General features: G+C 37.0%; 1 protein-coding gene across 1 annotated transcript; it reads left to right on the forward strand.

Moving 5' to 3' along the window:
• The first annotated feature begins 46 nt into the window (after positions 1 to 46).
• LOC121897786 (calcium homeostasis modulator protein 6-like) lies at positions 47 to 16,306 on the forward strand. Its single transcript, XM_042412507.1, has 3 exons — positions 47 to 86; positions 15,220 to 15,668; positions 15,790 to 16,306. Exons 1-3 carry the CDS (start codon positions 71 to 73, stop codon positions 15,913 to 15,915), a joined length of 591 nt encoding a protein of 196 aa, XP_042268441.1. The 5' UTR covers positions 47 to 70; the 3' UTR covers positions 15,916 to 16,306.
• The last annotated feature ends 1,577 nt before the right edge of the window (positions 16,307 to 17,883 follow it).

Below are 17,883 nucleotides of genomic sequence, written 5' to 3' on the forward strand. Positions count from 1 at the left end.
GTCTAATCTCGCGAGATCTTGCGCATCATACGACGTCCTATCATAACTGGAGCAGAAATCAATTATGTGAATGAGCAAGATGGACGGTATGTTTTAGTCATTTAATAACGAAAAAGAAGAGGATAACGGTTAAAATACCCCCTTTCGTAGGATAGGTTCACAATTTCTCAAGTCAGTCTTAAAAGAACAGTCAGGTGCCCATATGAACACTGAAAGAGGTTTTCCTCGTTGAAATCATTCCTCCTGTTCATACTGGCTATTAAGAGATCTGTACTTTCACTGTAAGTGATGGGGACAAAATCCACATTGTGTCCACACAGTCATTTTGTGCAAAAATTTAAAAGTTTGTCTGAAGTTTATATGAGGCCTCAGCAGTCTGAGTTAGTCATATCAAGTGGATATCTGCCACATTTACACTCTTTTTAGCATTAAACTCCCTCTTTGTGTTTCCCTGTTGAGCTACAGTGGCAGTATAGTAACAAAGAGAGGGACTTTGGTACTAAAAAGACTGTAACGTTGAAAGATAATTACTTGATTTGACTGATTTGGATGTTTATCTGTTTGTCTGAAGCTTCATATTAGCTTCAGATAAACTTTTACTCTTGCACAAAGGGAGGCTTGTGGATTTTGTCCCCCATCACTTACATTGGAAGTGTATTATAAAGGGATCTTCTAATGGCCAGTATGAACAGGAGGAATGATTACAGAAAAAAAACATGTTTCCAGTGTTGAAGTACTCGAGTCCTGATTTTTAGGACATGTGACTTGACTTGGACTTGAGCACTGATGACTAGGACTTGGACTTAGACTCAAGCATTGACTGCATTCAGACTGCAGACGAGGACTCGAGAGACTGTTTTTTTTGTTTTTGTTTATTTTTTTGTGATAGGCCCTAATTTGACATAAGATATTAGATATATTAATATGAAATGGTGACAACCATGTAATTTTTTTTAATGTAGACCTTGTTTATTCGTATGTCAGAGTGGAGCACTGGAGCCCATCTTGGAACTCAACTCGGATTCAATCTAAATGACTCAGACTTGGACGAGGGCAATGGGGACTCAGACTCAGGTAACAGGGAGTCAACTTGGACTTGACTCGGACTCTTCTTTGGTCAGTTGGACTTGGACTCGGACTCGAAGACTGGGGACTCGAGATTTAGTGACTCGGCTACAACACTGCCTGTTTCATTGCTCATATGGGCATCTGTCTGTTGTTTTAAGACAGACTTGAAAAATTTTGAACATATACTTTAAGACAGTTTCACTGATGTTAGTGAGAAAACAGTGGTGGAAGAAGTATTCAGATCCTTTACTTAAGTAGAAAGTAGAAATACTGTAGTCTAAAAATACCCCATCACAAGTAAAAGTCAAAATGTTAGTTATGTAAAAGTACAGACGTGTTATCAGCAAAATGTTCTTAAAGTATCAAAAGTACAAATACTCATTATGCAGACTGGCTTCTTTTAGAGAGTTATATTATTATAGTGTACTGTTTGTCGTAATCACTAACAAATACATGTAAGTATTTTAATACTGTAGTTCATCAATGTGGAGCCAATTTTAGACACGTTGGATAGCTTACTAGTAATAGTACTGCATCATACTATAAATGGGTATCATATGTTTTTTTTTATAATACTACTACTATTAATACACTTTATTTATATAGCAGCTGTCACACACTAATGCAGCTTAGAGTGCATAATACATTTTAAAAAAGAGCAAGTAAACAACGGTTAGAATATTAATATGTATTATTTTATGTAAAAATCTCAATCTGAAAAGTAACTAACTATAAGTGGCAAATAAATGTAGAAGAGTAAAAAGTACAATATTTCTCTCTGAAATGTAGTGGAATAGAAGTACAAGCAGCATAAAATGGAAATAATCAAGTCTAGTACAAGTACCTCAAATGAGATGAAATATATTTACATATTTAAAGATTCTGTAATTGTTAATAAGGTAAAAGGAGTAGATGTAATTTTAAGGATTTTAATGTGGTCATTACATTTTTTTCGTGGAAAAATCATATCAGACACACATTATTGTTCCAAGCAGAGTATTTTTATTAGAGCTGCAACAATTACTCAATTAATCAATTATTAAATTCATCAGCAACTATTTTGATAATTGATTAATAGGTAATTTTTAAGAAGAAAATGTTCAAATTCTCTGGTTCAAGCGTCTCAAATCTGAATATTTTCTGGTTTCTTTAGTTCTCTATGATAGAAAATTGAATATCTTTGGATTGTGGACTGTTGGTTGCATCTTCAGATTTGGGAAACAGTGATTGACATTTTTCAACATTTTATGAACCAAACAACTAATCCATTAATCAGGAAAATAATTGATAGATAAATACATGTCTAGAGGATCTACAGTAGGCCTTCCAGTCAAAAGTTTGGACACACTTGAATGAGTACTGTATGTTTGTCTGGTTTAAACAGACATCTGCCAATCAATCAGAAGTGTCTTATTGATATAGAACTGTCCAACAGTGATCTGTGCTCAATGCTTAACAAACCGCTACTAGGCATTAAATTGTGTCATGGGTCAGGCAGTTTCTCAGGCTGACTAAGCCCTGACCTCAAGCACCTGGGCTTTAAGCAGACTTTTAATCCTATTTCTCTTTGAACTAATCGAGGATAGCCTAATGGCAGGCTCACAACTACAACAATGTAACCTCGTTCCTGAAATAGAGTCATTGTTAATGTTATTTACACCTGTGCTTTTCTTGCTTTGACAAGTGACTAATGCCTGCTATGAAGTGTCTTTGCTGAGGAAATTCTCATATTCCCGAAAGGCTCGTAGTAACGTAAGGCTAGTAAAGTGGCCTTAACAAGCAAGAGAGATAAAACACACCATGCTGTTCTGATGGCCAAGACATTGAGTGCATTTACATGCCCATTAGTATCTCAGTTTTGAGTCTTATCCTGGTTTTGATCTCATTTGGGATATGATGTTTTCATGGAACTAGAGCTGCAAAGATGAATTGATTAGCTGCCATTTATTAAATTAATCGCCAACTATTTTGATAATTGATTAGTTGTTTTGAGTAATTTTTAAGAAGAAAATCTTGCCAAATTCTCCATTCTCTGATTCCAGCTCCTCAAATGAGAATATTTTCTGGTGTCTTTATTCTTCTGTGATGGTAAATGAAATATCTTTTGGTTGTGGACTGTTGGTAGGGCAAAAAACAAAAACAAAACAAAAAAAACAGAGGTTGCTTGGTTGCTTCTTGGGCTGTGGGAAACAGTAATTGACACTTCTTTTTTTTTTTTTTCCTTTACCATTTTCTGACATTTTATGGACCAAACAACTAATCACTTAATAGAGAAAATAACTAAGATTAATCGATAATGAAAATAATTGTCATATCCTTGTATATAATTTCAACCAGGTTTCTGATCATCTGTGTCTTGATGGACCTTTTTCACAGCAGTCATTTTAAAATATCAAAGCAGAAAAAGCTTGCCTGCAATTAATAATAGGATAACAACATGATGGTTGACTCCCATTTAGTTTTTCCAAATTCATGACCCTGCTAGTGCATGATGGGTCACCAGTATTGCTTCAATGGACACTGGTATGGAACTAAGCCATTGTTATGTTATTGTAATGTTATCAGTTCCACCAGACCAATATCTGCTGTCAAAAAGGTCTATTCCTCAACATTTCAGCCACTCATTTCTCTACCAGCAGAGAATGTTCAGAAACCTGGATCAGGTGTTTACATGCCACAATATTCGGGTTTCTATTGGAGTAAATCCAATAATTCCATCATATGTAATATACAGTATATAAATGAAAATATATTTCAAGTGTGTTTACATTAATTAAGTACTGAAAGGTGTATTCAAAATACATAAATGTATATGTATATATACATAAATGTGGCAGTAATACATGTGAAAATTAAACAAAATAATTTGTGTTAATTCACAGTATAGGCTACTTCAGGTCTAATTTCTTTGGTAACAAATATCCTGAGAGACTGTTGGCTGCTCAATTCTACAATTAATCCAATCACAGCAGTAAACAGTAACGTTGAGAAGCTTATGTTTAGTGTTTCCATAAATGGTACTAATTCAACTCTTATCATTTTAGAGGCTGAGGCTTTAATATTTTTGAGAATTGTATTTTCTTCTACCGTGTGTAGCCAGTGACGGGGCGCAGATTATTACAGTATTCCCCACCACCAAGCACAGGGCCTGGTGTGACAGGGTCTTCTCCATTGTCACCCCTCCTTGTGTAACTCTCTCCCTAAACCACTCCCATTTGTGACTGCAGCAATCTTGCCATGTTCAAGGAGTTACTCAAAATTCTCCTTTTTCCAACAGCTTTGAATGTTTGATCTAATGTCCTGTGCAATGTTGTGCCTTATAGTGGTGTTTTAGTTATCTACCATCTTTTGTTTAACAAATAATTCCATCCCATTTACATTTTGAATGACTTAAACTTTATCAGCAATGCTGAAAGTGTGTTTGGGCTTTGTCATATTTTCAATTCTCAACAGAGCATTCTGCTGCCACCTGCACAAACCCTGATCTGTGTAAAAACAGATTGTTTTCATATATTCTGAAATGGAAAAGAAAACTGAACATCTCAAAAACTGTCATTAAAGTCCTGCTACTCAGTTTTGTTGTGTGTACACTGGTATTCTCACAGTGAGTTATTACATAGGTGAACCTATGAACAAAGAAGTCAAATCAGGAAAAAAAACATGACCAACAAAAAAGCTAATAAAAAAATGGGGCACAAAGTGCAAATAAAATACCACTTAATTTTTATGATAATAATAACCTTTATTTATATAGCACTTTTCAAAAACAAGTTTACAAAGCGCTTCACAGACATAAAAACAGAAAATACTTCGTCCAATTACAAAGTAGAATAAGTCCAATGCAATCAAGAAATAGAAACAGATAAAAGACAATTAATAAAAATTTCAAGAATAAATAAATAAAAGCATACAACAAAAAGAAAAATTCAAATTAAAAGCCATTTTGTAAAAATGAACTTTTAAAGAGTTTTAAAAGAGGACACTGAGGTAGATTGTCTTATTGTAGATTGTCTCTTCTACTATTCTCTGTCTCAAGCCTTGCCCGAGAGCAACAGCTGGTCTGCAGATCTGAGAGTACAAGCAGGGGTATAAGGGGTGAGAGAGTCAATAATGTAAGATGAGGCAAGGCTTCTCAGTGATTTAAAAACAAGCAATACAATTTTAAAGTCAATTCTGAACACCACGGGTAACCAGTGCAAGGAGGCAAGAATAGTGGAAATGTGTGCATATTTTTGAGTTCTTGTAAGAACCCTAGCTGCTGTATTTTGTAGTAAGTTGGTGAGTTTCTAAGGCAGTCCGGCAAATAATGAGTAAAAGCAATCTAGACGGCAAGAGACAAAAGCATGAATGAGTTTGTGCACTGCTGAATGAAAGAAATTGTCTAATCTAAAATTTCCAAATTTGATAGATGGCTGATTTGGTGATATTCCTAAAATGTTAAGAGAAGTTCAGGTCCAAATCAAATATTACTCCCAGATTCATGAGTACACTGCAGAACCTGGGAAACTAAAGTCTGACTTAGACAATCCCTGTGTGCTTTAGGACCAAACACGATCACTTCAGTTACTGGACATCGAGGAACTTATGTCTGTAAGACAGGCTGTGAGTGAGGTAACTGAGGTGAGGTCTGATGGATTTAGGGACAAATAGATTTGTGTATCAGCATAAAAACGGAAAGAAATGTCGGAGTTGTGGATAACTTCACCAAGTGGTAACATGTCGAGTAGATGGGGAACAGTAAAGGGCCAAGAATTAACCCTTGAGAAATGCCACACAGGTGATATTTGCGTATCTAGAGGGACTGTTCCCAACTGACACAGAGAAGGTTCTGTCACTGAGGTAAGACTTAACCCCGTCTGGAGCAGTCCCAGTCAAGCCTACCCAGTTTTCTAGTCGATCAATTAATAAGCCATAATTGAATGTGTAATGGAGACCGGGGGGGGGGGGGGGGGGGGGGGGGATTTTGTATTTATGTAAATATTTATTAGTATTCTATTTTTGTATGATGTGTAAATATTTATTATTTCATATGGTAGTAGTCCCCTCTAAGTGGTCTGGTCTGTCTAATTACCTACAGCTGGGAGGGTAAGGCAGCTAGTTGCTTTTGATGTAAGTTGGTGTTGGTATCTCATGGTGTCTGTATGGAGGACAATAAATGCCACACTTGGTGCTTTGCATTTTACCTCTGTCTCATGCCTCTCTGTATGAAAACTTAAAGCCACTGCTGGTCATCGGACAGACTGTGTTAAACACAGCAGAAAGGTCTACATCTATATCTATGATTTCACAGTCTCTTTAACTTCTCATCTTTATTTTTCTTTATTTGTATAACAGATTTCAACAAGGCAATTCAAAGTGCTTTATATACATCGTAAAAGGCATCAAGACAGAATATGAAAGCAGACAATGTAAAAAGACACTTAAATACAATTAAAAAGGGTTGAATTGGAAATAAAAAATAAGCTCAAATAGAATAAGACAGATAAAACAGGAAAATAAAAGTTACAGGTTTAATAAAAGGCAGTGGCAAACAGAAAAGTCTTCAGCATGATTTAAAAGAACTGAGAGTTGCAACAGACCTGCACTTTCTGGGAGTTTGTTCCAGATATGTGGAGCCTAAAAACTGAATCCTGCTTCTCCATGTTTATTTTTGGCGCTGGGAACAGAAAGCAGACCTGTCCCAGATGACCTGAGAGGTCTGGATGGTTAAATGTTGCAGCAGACCAGAGATGTATTTTGGCCCTAAACCATTCAGTGCCTTGTAAACCAACAGCAGTATTTTAAAATCAATTCTTTGACAGACAGGAAGCCAGTGTAAAGATCTGAGAACTGGAGTGATATGATCCACTTTCTTGACCTTAGTAAGCACTTGAGCAGCATAGACGGACAAGTTTTTCCAAATTCTGCTGAGACATAAGTCCTTTAATTCTTTGGGTGATAGTAGGCTGAATTTGTAATTGTCTTAATGTGGCTGTTGAAATTCAGGTCTGAGTCAATGACTACACCAAGATTTCTGGCTTCGTTTGTGGTTTTTAACATTATCGATTGAAGCTGAGTGCAGACTTTTAAACGTTCTTCCTTGGCTCCTAAAACAATTACTTCAGTTTTATCTTTGTTTAATTGAGAAAAAATCTGGCACATCCGATTTGTTCAATGCACTTACTCAGTGCTTGTATTGGACCATAATCCCCTGGTGATATGGTTATGTAAATTTGTGTTTCGTCTGCATAACTGTGGTAATATATTTTGTTGTTTTCCCTAATCTTAGCCAGTGGGAGCATGTAGATGTTGAACAGAAGAGGCCCTGGAATGGAGCCTTGGGGAACTCCGCATGTAATTTTTGTCTGCTCAGATGTGTAATTATCTGTAGACACAAAGTAGTCCCTGTCCTTTAAGTAGGATTCAAACCAGTTTAGTACTATGCCAGTAAGTCCCACCCACTTTTCCAGTCTGTCTAGTAATATGTTGTGGTCAACCATGTCAAATGCAGCACTGAGATCCAGTAATACTAATACTGAAATTCTGCCACTGTCAGTGTGTATGTCATTGAAGACCTTAACAAGAGAAGTCTCAGTGCTGTGGTGTGGTGGATTCCTGGCTGGAGGACATCAAAACAGTTATTTAGAGCCAAGAAATCAGTCAGCTGTTGAAAGACAGCTTTTTCAGTGATTTTACTTAAAGACAGAAGGTTTGATATGGGCCTATAGTTGCTCATTAATGAAGTGTCTAGATTTTTTTTTTTTTTAAGAGTGGCTTGATGACGGCAGTTTTCAGGGCCTGTGTGAAGACACCCGAGAGAAGAAACGTGTTGACAATCTGTAGAAGATCTGAGGCCACGCAATTTAACTGTGTCGAAACTGGCTGAGGACTTTGGTGGAGGTGGACACTGAGGGGGGTTTAGGGGAGAGAAAATGGGAGTAGGACGGGGTGTAAGTTTGGTTCCAGCAGTGATCAGCTCTTTCATCTGGTCAGTGAACTCAAAGAGTGGCGAGGAGGAGGAAAGGGTGACTGGAGAGAAGAGTGACCCGGATGGGGTTTGGGGGGGGTGAATCCTCAAAGATGGAAGTTGGTGAGGGGGTGGAGACTCATCCTCTCGGTTCCAATGACTGTCATGTTTAGAGCTCTCTTCAGGTGGAGGCTGAGGCAGCTCTCTTTCAAGGTTTCTGTTACATCTTCTTTTTTTGATTCTTCTTGTCTCTTGTCCTTGGCAGAGGGAACAGATGGGTGAGGCAGGAAGTAAAATAGGTTAGAGATGAGCAGTTTTACTCCTGACTTATTAAGGCAAAGTCCATTTGACCTTAAAAGATGTCTGCAGTCCCAGAAAAAGTTGAAATTGTCATTAAAGTACAGTGAATGGACAGTACATGTAGTTGAGAGCCATGTATTCAGTGCCAACAGTCTTTTACAGCATAGTCACCCAAAATTAGAGTTTGAGGTTCAGGTGTTAGCTTTCTCTGTAGCCTTTTATTCTCTGATTTAAGCTCAGTTGTTATGCTGTTGTGTGAAGATTAGGTTATCCAGGTCATCAGACAGAAATCCAGAGTCCTGCAGCAGTGTAGAAAACCTGTTCTCCAGTTGCATGCTTGGTTGTTGGGGAGGTTTGTTGTTATTCTCCCTTTCACAGCTGTCCACGGCTGTGTCCTACTAAGAGCAGGGGTTGAAAAAGTGCTCTGCCTGGATGGTAATGCAGGCCAGCCGATGGCATCACAAATCACAGGGCGCTGGGCTCTGCCTTTTACTCGTCCTCCCATTTCCCAGGGAAATGATTTACTCTCAGGCTTTTCACCAAGCGAGTTCCAGGGAGGACTACCACTTGAAATTTTGTATCCAATACACAGCCCTCCTGTTTCTTGGTAGTCTTGGTGGTGCTAATTAACTGTGTGTTAGCCTGCTCTTGTCCACTGTTTTGAGTCCATGGTAAAGTGGTTTTGTTCCCACATAGCGCATTCACTTCCATGTTAACTTCTAACTGGTGAATTTTGGTTTCCAATCTTCTTAGTCTTCTGTGAAAGTCGTCTGTGGGGAAGGGGGCATCTTGCTGCTAATTAGATTTAGCTAAGTGCCATGTTTCCAGTCACTGCAGCACAGGCTTGTGCCGCTGATAGGCCTCACTCACGTAGTACTGAGGAGGTCATAAAAATGTTGAAATATAGCAACAGCCTATTATATGTACAAAAAATTTGTCCCAGTGATTTATAAGTATCCAGGAGCTGCTGCTCATAGTTTATCACTGAAGAAAAACAAGAATATCAGCAGAAAAATGCAAGCAGAGGTGAGAGCAAGCAGCAAAGTGTCTGCTCTGTAAAAAAGCAGGAGACTGTGATCTGAAGAGTGAATTTAAAAAGAGCCCTTCTGCACCAAATGTGGTTTTTGGTACCATGCTTGTTTGCTTGGAGAATTTAGTGGAGACTGAGTTTGCATGCCCTTGCAATCCTAAACAGAATGCTAGATTTGCCTTTGCATTTTTTATCATTCCTGCAGTTATTGCTAATCAAGGATGCAAGAGTGGAGACACTGTGTTTTCCAGCTTTATGCTCTTTGATGGCCAATACTTTGTGCAAAGACAAACTGATTAGGCAGGTTTGTAACTATTGACAAAGCTGCTCCTCAGAAATGGTGCGATCCAGCAAACCACACCCCTTCACATGAGTTACTGATCAAGACTTACGATTGACCAGTTTTTTGTGTGGGCGTTTGTTACTTTAAGGCAACGATTCTTTGAGCTAAATGCTCAAGCTATAAGCTCATAATTACATTGCTAACATATGATAATATTAAGCAGGTACATTAACCATGTACAGCTGAAGCTGATGGGAATGTCATTAGTTTTGCAAGTAGGCCTATTTAGTCATGAACCAAAGTCTTGGTTGCCTAAATATCATTGTAAAGACATTAATCATGACCTGGTGGCACTGCATAAAAAGTCAAGGGGTTACCAAAGTGATTACAGTTCATCCTGTCAGGGATATGAATGTCTGTACAGAATTTCATGGCAATCCATCCAAAAGTTTTTGACACACTTGAAACCACAAATGTCAATCTCATGGTGACACTGAAAAGTCAGGGGAAAAGATTCATCCTCTAGGGACCATGAATGCAATCCATCCAGTAGTTGTTGAGATTTCAGTCTGGACCAAAGTGGTTTACCATGCCGCTAGCATGGCTGAAAATATGTCTTTCCTTCCCACGCACTAAAATATGGTTGTATATGCCTATCCTCTCTCTTAAGAAGAGATATTTGACATTAATAAGGATATTCTTTTCTCTTTTTAAAGCTATCGGCCATCCTAACACTAGAAATGTTTCCAGTTATATTTAAGTGAATGAAAACTGGAATAGATTTTAATCAACTTAGTTTGTTCTTGAATTATTGATTTGTGATTCAAATACCTATGCAAAAATGCAATATTTGTGATGTACATGTTTGTGATGTACAAATAAAATCTATGGCATCATTTTCATATTCTGCTATATGCTCTAGTATGAGAGAAGATGATATTTACGTGTTTGAAAGCTGCTTTTCACAAAAAGCTAGGCAAGAATTACCTTGTAAACTATCACACTTGAAAGGGCTTTAAACATTGTGTTGTACATTAGTAAACTTTAATAAAATATATATTACGAGCTGTCAAGAAAAGTGTGAAAGTGAGACTTTCTGTAACACAGTAAATATTTTGTGCTGCATTGTTTTATTGGCTATTTGTAGTGACCTTATTTTTTCATATCAGTATGCACATTTTTCATATTTCCTTTGTAAGTTCTGAAATAAATTCTATCTCTCTGCCGACCAGCTTTATCTTGACACTCACTTTTAAAATGCAGATGATGATCTGATGGTAAGTATGTCAAACAGGAAAGAAAATGACACTTTGACCACACATCCTGTATGACACAGATGATTTTGTAGTTTGTACTATATGCACTATGCACTACCTTGTAACAGGAGGCTTTGTCAGCATCCATTTCTCCAGCAGACATAGTAGCATGCATTAAAATGCAAGATAATGTAGCTCTTTTTATCGTAGGTGAATGTAACACAAGAAATGGCACAGTTTTTCTTTGACGAACTTTCTTATTCCTGAAGTGAAACTGATTTGCACACAACTGTTGTGATGCAGTAGAGCAATGAATGACTTTACAAATCACCACTATAGATTTTCAAAAGCCTGTGTGTCTTCATGTGAATCTCTAAGCAGAGCCCTCAAATGTGACCACAGCCATCAAGTAGCTACAAGACTGCTTGTGCAATTATTTCCTTTCCTGGCTGCATGAACTTCGTTGTTCTATGCTGCAGACAAATACATTGGTTTGAGAAGGTATTCATTTTGTTTGTTTCACATTTTGTTCTTGTTACACCTCCAAATTTGAACGTATTGAAATATTTAAAAATTTAAGACACAGACCAAAACATTTCTTATTCAGGAAAATTGTGTTTTGAAGCAGCATTAATCTGTTTTTTAATTTGGAGTTGTTTTTGGTTTTGTTTTCTTTTTTTGGACACTTGGGAACAGAACTTTACAACAACTTGAACATCAAACACACAGCCCAATGAAGTTGGTACAGCTAATATGTTAGCTAACATGCCTTTTTAAACATCCAGCAGACATGGAGGAACATGAGAATTCTTTCGGATTGGTGTTTCTGGTGATCTAAAGACCAACAAAAAAACAAACAAACAAGAAGTCCAATTTCTCTTTCCCTCTAGCTCTGTTTTGGTCTTCTATAGATTATTATGGTAAATTCTTGCATTTTATAGTGGCTACAATGGTCAGTATTGGTCACCAGCCAGTCATACAGGATACTCTGTGGTAGGTTTATCACTGAAAATGGCTGATACAGGGTTGATGAGAGTAGTGAGACTAAATTCTTCCAATAAGCAATCCTAACTAAGAGTTTCCTCTCAAGACAGAGCTACAGTATATGTTGATGGAAAGATTCAACCAGTGTACCAAAATATTTAAAAAACTTACAACAGTCTGTCAGAATTTTTCATCAGGCCAAAAATACAATCTTCAGGCCTCATTTTGTTAAGAAAGGACAGGGGTAAAAATTTGGAATTTTACTAAATCAACTAGATGTTTGTGTCACAATTTCGGTCTCAGTTTCAGAACCATTACACCCCTATTCATTATCATTGGATTGTCCAAAATACAAAAGCAAGGGGGCACATTACTTTGAGAGTCATCTGGACTTCAAGTTGGGAGTTGTTGATCCATCACTCAAGAATAAACTTGTTGACTTACTCCTTGTTCTCACCTACTTCATTTCTAAAGTGGTGTAACTCTTCAAAACAGAGCTTAATCTACTCGAAATGCACAGGTCTTTGCCAGTGAAGCAACACCTATGAAAAGCAGATAGAAGATAGAAAATATAAAAATAAGCAGACTTAAAGAACTTTATACAATTTTGGGGAGGTAAAGTGTGTACATAAGAGTCTATGCGGGAGAGGTGATGTAGGTGTTCTCAGTCTGTGGTAGGAAGAGGGGATGAATCTCAATGTGTGGCAGGGAAAGGGTGTATGGTGGTAGAGAGAGAGGATGTGTGAGCATTGGAAAGAATATCCGGGGGGGGGGGGGGCATGAGAGAAAAATAAAAACAGTTAAGTGTCACGTCAGTGTGTATTTTTAACATTTCTAGATATTGTCATGTATTTCATATTATATGGTATGTTAGCTGATTTTTTACAACAACATTGTCAAGAATTACAATAAACACAGAACTGTAAATGTAATGCTTAATAATGTGAACTTATTTCCAAGCAAAAACAGTTTTGAATTTATCATGATTCATTGCATGATTTGAAATAAGGTTAAATTCTGTCAATCTGCTTGTCTATTCACCTGAAATATGCAAATGTTTTCACTGTGAATATGATGATCTGACTGATGTCAGGAATACAGAAAGGCTCAAAGTCTTTAACCACCATCCATTTTCAGTTTACATGTATTCAGTATTTGGGAACATTAAAATAACAGGATTGGAAACTTTTGTGTATAAAACAATATCCTGGAAAAGTTATTATTAAAGAAATACAGCCAAGATGGTGTGAAACAGTCTTAAATATGACATACATTAGAGTGGTTCGACTAATGCATGCTGAGCATTGTCAAGTATATGCTGTAGTGTGCACAAGCACAACCACACACACACAAAGTGAAACTGATGAATTCAGGTAAGGACTTTCATCGTGTTTGTCCTCACGTAGAACTCCCAGCAGACCACACAGATGCAACCAGTCGACCAGGAGCTGTTAGACCACTGCTGCAATCATTTCCTGCACAGTCAATCAAGACTGAACTGAACCATACAAATACCATATATTACATCATTATTACATTGCATAGAATCACATTATATTTGAAATACAAAAACTAAATCCGACTTCTTTTTATTTTACACTCACTTAAAGATGTAAAATGAGAAAAGTCTGAACCACAATTCAAATGTATGTTTACTCACTGCTGTGTAGACACCCTTGCAAATTCATGCCGATTCATGCATGTAATCAGGTTGATACAACAGTTTCCAGTTACCGCCATCACATCTTATGAGACACATCTTTGAATCTTTTAAATAACATTTACTGGTAGTGTAAGCATGCTCGATTGATGTAAGCATATTGATCAAGTCAAGTCAATTTTGATTTGTATAGCCCAATATCACAAATCACAAATTTGTCTCAGGAGGCTTTTACAGTCTGTACAGCAATACAACATCCTCTGTCCTTAAACCCTCGATTCAAATAAGGAAAAACTCCCTAAAAAACTCTTTAAAAAGGGAATCTCCCAATAAAAATCTATCATAACATTGAATGCTCTAAGCAATACTATTTACCAAAGTTGTGATGTCATCAGCAAAGAGGTAAACAAACCAGGACATTACTGTTAGGAGCAGATGATGGGCTCCTTTATGTTTATGTCATAGTCTGTCTAAAGCACTGCCTGTTCCAATGGTTTCATCAGCTTATTTCTGTGCAGCCTTAAGAGCCTCTGAATGTTTTCTTTCTGAGAGGAATTATAAATAATTGTTCATTGTAAAGATGAATAACCTAATAGCCAAAGTCTAATAGACTTAAGTGTCACATCTTTTATTGTACACATTCAGTGTAATATCTGAGGAACATTAAAAGCTGAATCCCAGATATACAGTAGATATTAGCTCTCATATAGCATAATCCATAAACAGGACATGTCAAACATGGCCACCATATTCATTTTTGTCACATAACAGTGCAAGATGAAGATGTCTGATTAACTTTCACTTTTAAACCACATGAGACCTTTTAGTCTAGACGCACGTAGATCATGTCAGGTCTACGCTTGAACTATGTTTTGTTTGGCCAAGATCTAAACACAGAGGGTTACTGAGCAGAAATGACAACAGAAAATGAAAGGAAACACCTAAACAAGTGGGCAAAGATAAAAACCACAATACAAAAAAAGAAGCGGGAGGGGGAAAAAAAACATCTTATAATGCTGAGCAATTGAAAGAGTTTCACTTGAAGTGATCAGTCCTCAAGAGGAATATTTTTCTGTTTGAACCTAAAGGTTGGTACATCTTACTTTTATGTTTATTCTGAATGCACAATTAGAAACTGGGAGACAGTTATAACTAATTTATTCCAGTTTATGTTAAATGTATAGGTTTGTATTGTGCAATCTTTGTGTGATACATAAATGGTTGTGTATACCACGTTTTAAAATCATTGCATGTATATTACATTTGAAAAGGATTATATACATGCCATTCTGAAGTTGTGTTTTTGGCTTGTAATTTTTCAGTAATTTCTTTAAAACATTGACAGAGCTTTCTGCTGCCACCCACTGCAAATGATGTGAAAACTGACATGTGCAAAACAGTTTTACTTTACCTATTCCCCAAAAATCCAATTGTTCTTCAAGAACTTTTTTAATCACTTCCTGTTCCATCAAACATGCCTTGAAAGCCACAGGTCAAACCCTAACATATCTCCCCTATCTCTCCCTCCACTTTGTCTTTATTCCTCTACAACTTCTCAGGGTTAAGAAATGGCCTAAGCGCAAAAATGCTAAACAAACCTATGAACAACAAAACAAATGAAAAATCAAAGCGGATCCATAAAAATACATGCCTGAATCATCCTTAAATGTGCACTTTTTTCTTTTTTTCTAGAACTCATGATGAGTGTAGAGATACAGCTGATCTCAACACTCAAGAATGAGCTTGGAGACAGGCCTGTTGTATCAACTGTGGTTTTTGCCTTCATCCTCGCTGTTGTGGAGAAGATGTTGGGGGTGAAATTTGCTTGCCCTTGCAATCCTAAATGGAACCGTGCATTTGTGTTTCCATTTTTTTTAATTCCTGCTGGTACAGCGTGTCTGCTGATGATGCTGATTCACGGATGCGATGGATACAAGAAAGTTCTTTGTGGCTTTCTCCCTTTTATAGTGTGGATGGCCCTGATGTTGCTAGATGGACAATACTACGTCTGTGGAAACTCAGACTGGCCGGGCACATTTGTAACAGCTAACGATACCTATCTTATGTGGTGTAAACCAACCAACACGACGACTGAGAAGGAACTACTGCGCCGTTCACACGAGTTTCATATTTGGTCTCAGGTAAGAGCAAGTATGATAGTGTTTGTTTTGGCAAATGTCAGAAATTGATCTGTAACATGAGAGCACCAGCCTGTGATTTTTAATGTGTCTTACTGAATTATCTGTCAATTGTCCACTCTAGGGACTTGGAAACACGATGGTCACGATTTTACTCATTTTACTCGTTATATACATTGCACATACAACAAAGAGCAAATGTCATCAAAATGACGAAGACGCCCCTGATGCTGCATCTGTGCCACTTTAGGATCAGAAATAACGCAAAACACAGGAGACTGAAGAACATACTGCTGTGTGAATATTATGTATACTTCAATATGCAAGAAGTCTAGTAGTTAAATTCAATTCTCTACTTTTACAATAAAAAATATCTGTTGCTTTTATCTGTAATTTGATGTGCTTGTAAGGACCTGGATATTATATTTACTTAAAATCTGCATGTTGTCATTATGAGCATGTTAACGTGCTGATGATTGCTTTTAGTTCATAACACCACCGTACAGCCTCATAGATGCAGTAGCATTAATCTTATAACAGGCAAGAATTATTTTCTGATCTAATTCCCAATGCAAACAAGGGTTTTATAACTTGTAATGGTTATGTTTAGTGTGATAAACTGTCTTCTTTGATATTGTTTTATGTATATGACAATATAATGGGAAAATTATTATTAAAGAAATATAGCCAAGATGGTGTGAAACAGTTTCAAGTATGACATATATTAGTGTGGTTCAACAAATGTGTGCCGAGCATTTTTCAGTACATGCTGTAGCTTACACAATCACAACCACACACACACAAAGTGAAACTGATGAATTCAGGGAAGGACTTTCATAGTGTCTGTCCTCACGTAGAACTCCCAGCAGACCACACAGATGCAACCACAGTCGACCAGGAGCAGTTAGACTACTGCTTGAGTCATGTTCTCACACTCCATCAACACTGAACTGCACCATACAAGTACCATATATTACATCATTACTGCATTGCATTAAATGACATTACATTGAAAATACAAAAACTAAATCCAACTTCTTTTTATTTTATACCCACTTAAAAAATGTAAAATCAGAAAAGTCTGAACCACAATTCAAATGTATGTTTATTCACTGCTGTGTAGACACCCTTGCAAATTCATGCCGATTCACGCATGTAATCAGGTTGATACAACAGTTTCCAGTTACCACCATCACATCTTATGAGACACATCTTTGAATCTTTTAAATAACATTTACTGGTAGTGTAAGCATGCTCGATTAAGCATATTGATCAAGTCAAGTCAATTTTCATTTGTATAGCCCAATATCACAAATCAAAAATTTGTCTCAGGAGGCTTTTACAGTCTGTACAGCAATACAACATCCTCTGTCCTTAAACCCTCGATTCGAATAAGGAAAAACTCCCTAAGAAACTCTTTAAAAGGGAATCTCCCAATAAAAATCTATCATAACATTAAATGCTCTAAGCAATACTATTTACCAAAGTTGCGATGTCATCAGCAGAGAGGTAAACAAACCAGGACATTACTGTTAGGAGCAGATGATGGGCTCCTTTATGTTTATGTCATAGTCTGTCTAAAGCAATGCCTGTTCCAATGGTTTCATCAGCTGATTTCTGTGCAGCCTTAAGAGCCTCTGCATGTTTTCTTTCTGAGAGGAATTATAAATAATTGTTCATTGTAAAGTTGAATAACCTGATAACAGCCAAAGACAAACAGACTTGAGTATCACATCTTTTATTGTACATGTTCAGTGTAATATCTGAGGAACGTTCAAAGCTGAATCTTCCAGATATACAGTAGATATTAGCTCTCATATAGCATAATCCATAAACAGGACATGTCAAACATGGCCGTCATATTCATTTTTGTCACATAACAGTGTAAGATGAAGATGTCTGATTAACTTTCACTTTTAAACCACATGAGACCTTTTAGTCTAGATGCACGTAGATCTTGTCTGGGCTACGCTTGAACTATATTTTGTTTGGCCAAGATCTAAACACAGAGGGTTACTGAGCAGAAATGACAACACAAAATGAAAGGTAACACCTAAACAAGTGAGCACTTAAAAACCACAATACAAAAGAAAGAAGTGGGAAGGAGAAAACATCCTCTTATAACACTGAACAGTTGAAAGAGTTTCACTTGAAGTGATCAGTCCTCAAGAGGAATATTTTTCTGTTTGAACTTAAAGGTTGGTACATCTTACTTTTA

Source organism: Thunnus maccoyii, chromosome 5 (assembly GCF_910596095.1).
Source record: "Thunnus maccoyii chromosome 5, fThuMac1.1, whole genome shotgun sequence".
Classification (NCBI taxonomy): Eukaryota; Metazoa; Chordata; class Actinopteri; order Scombriformes; family Scombridae; genus Thunnus; species Thunnus maccoyii.

Coding starts and splice junctions, on each gene's coding strand:
- LOC121897786 (XM_042412507.1), top strand. Junction 15,669..15,789: donor AGTTTCATATTTGGTCTCAG/GTAAGAGCAAGT, acceptor TGTCCACTCTAG/GGACTTGGAAACACGATGGT.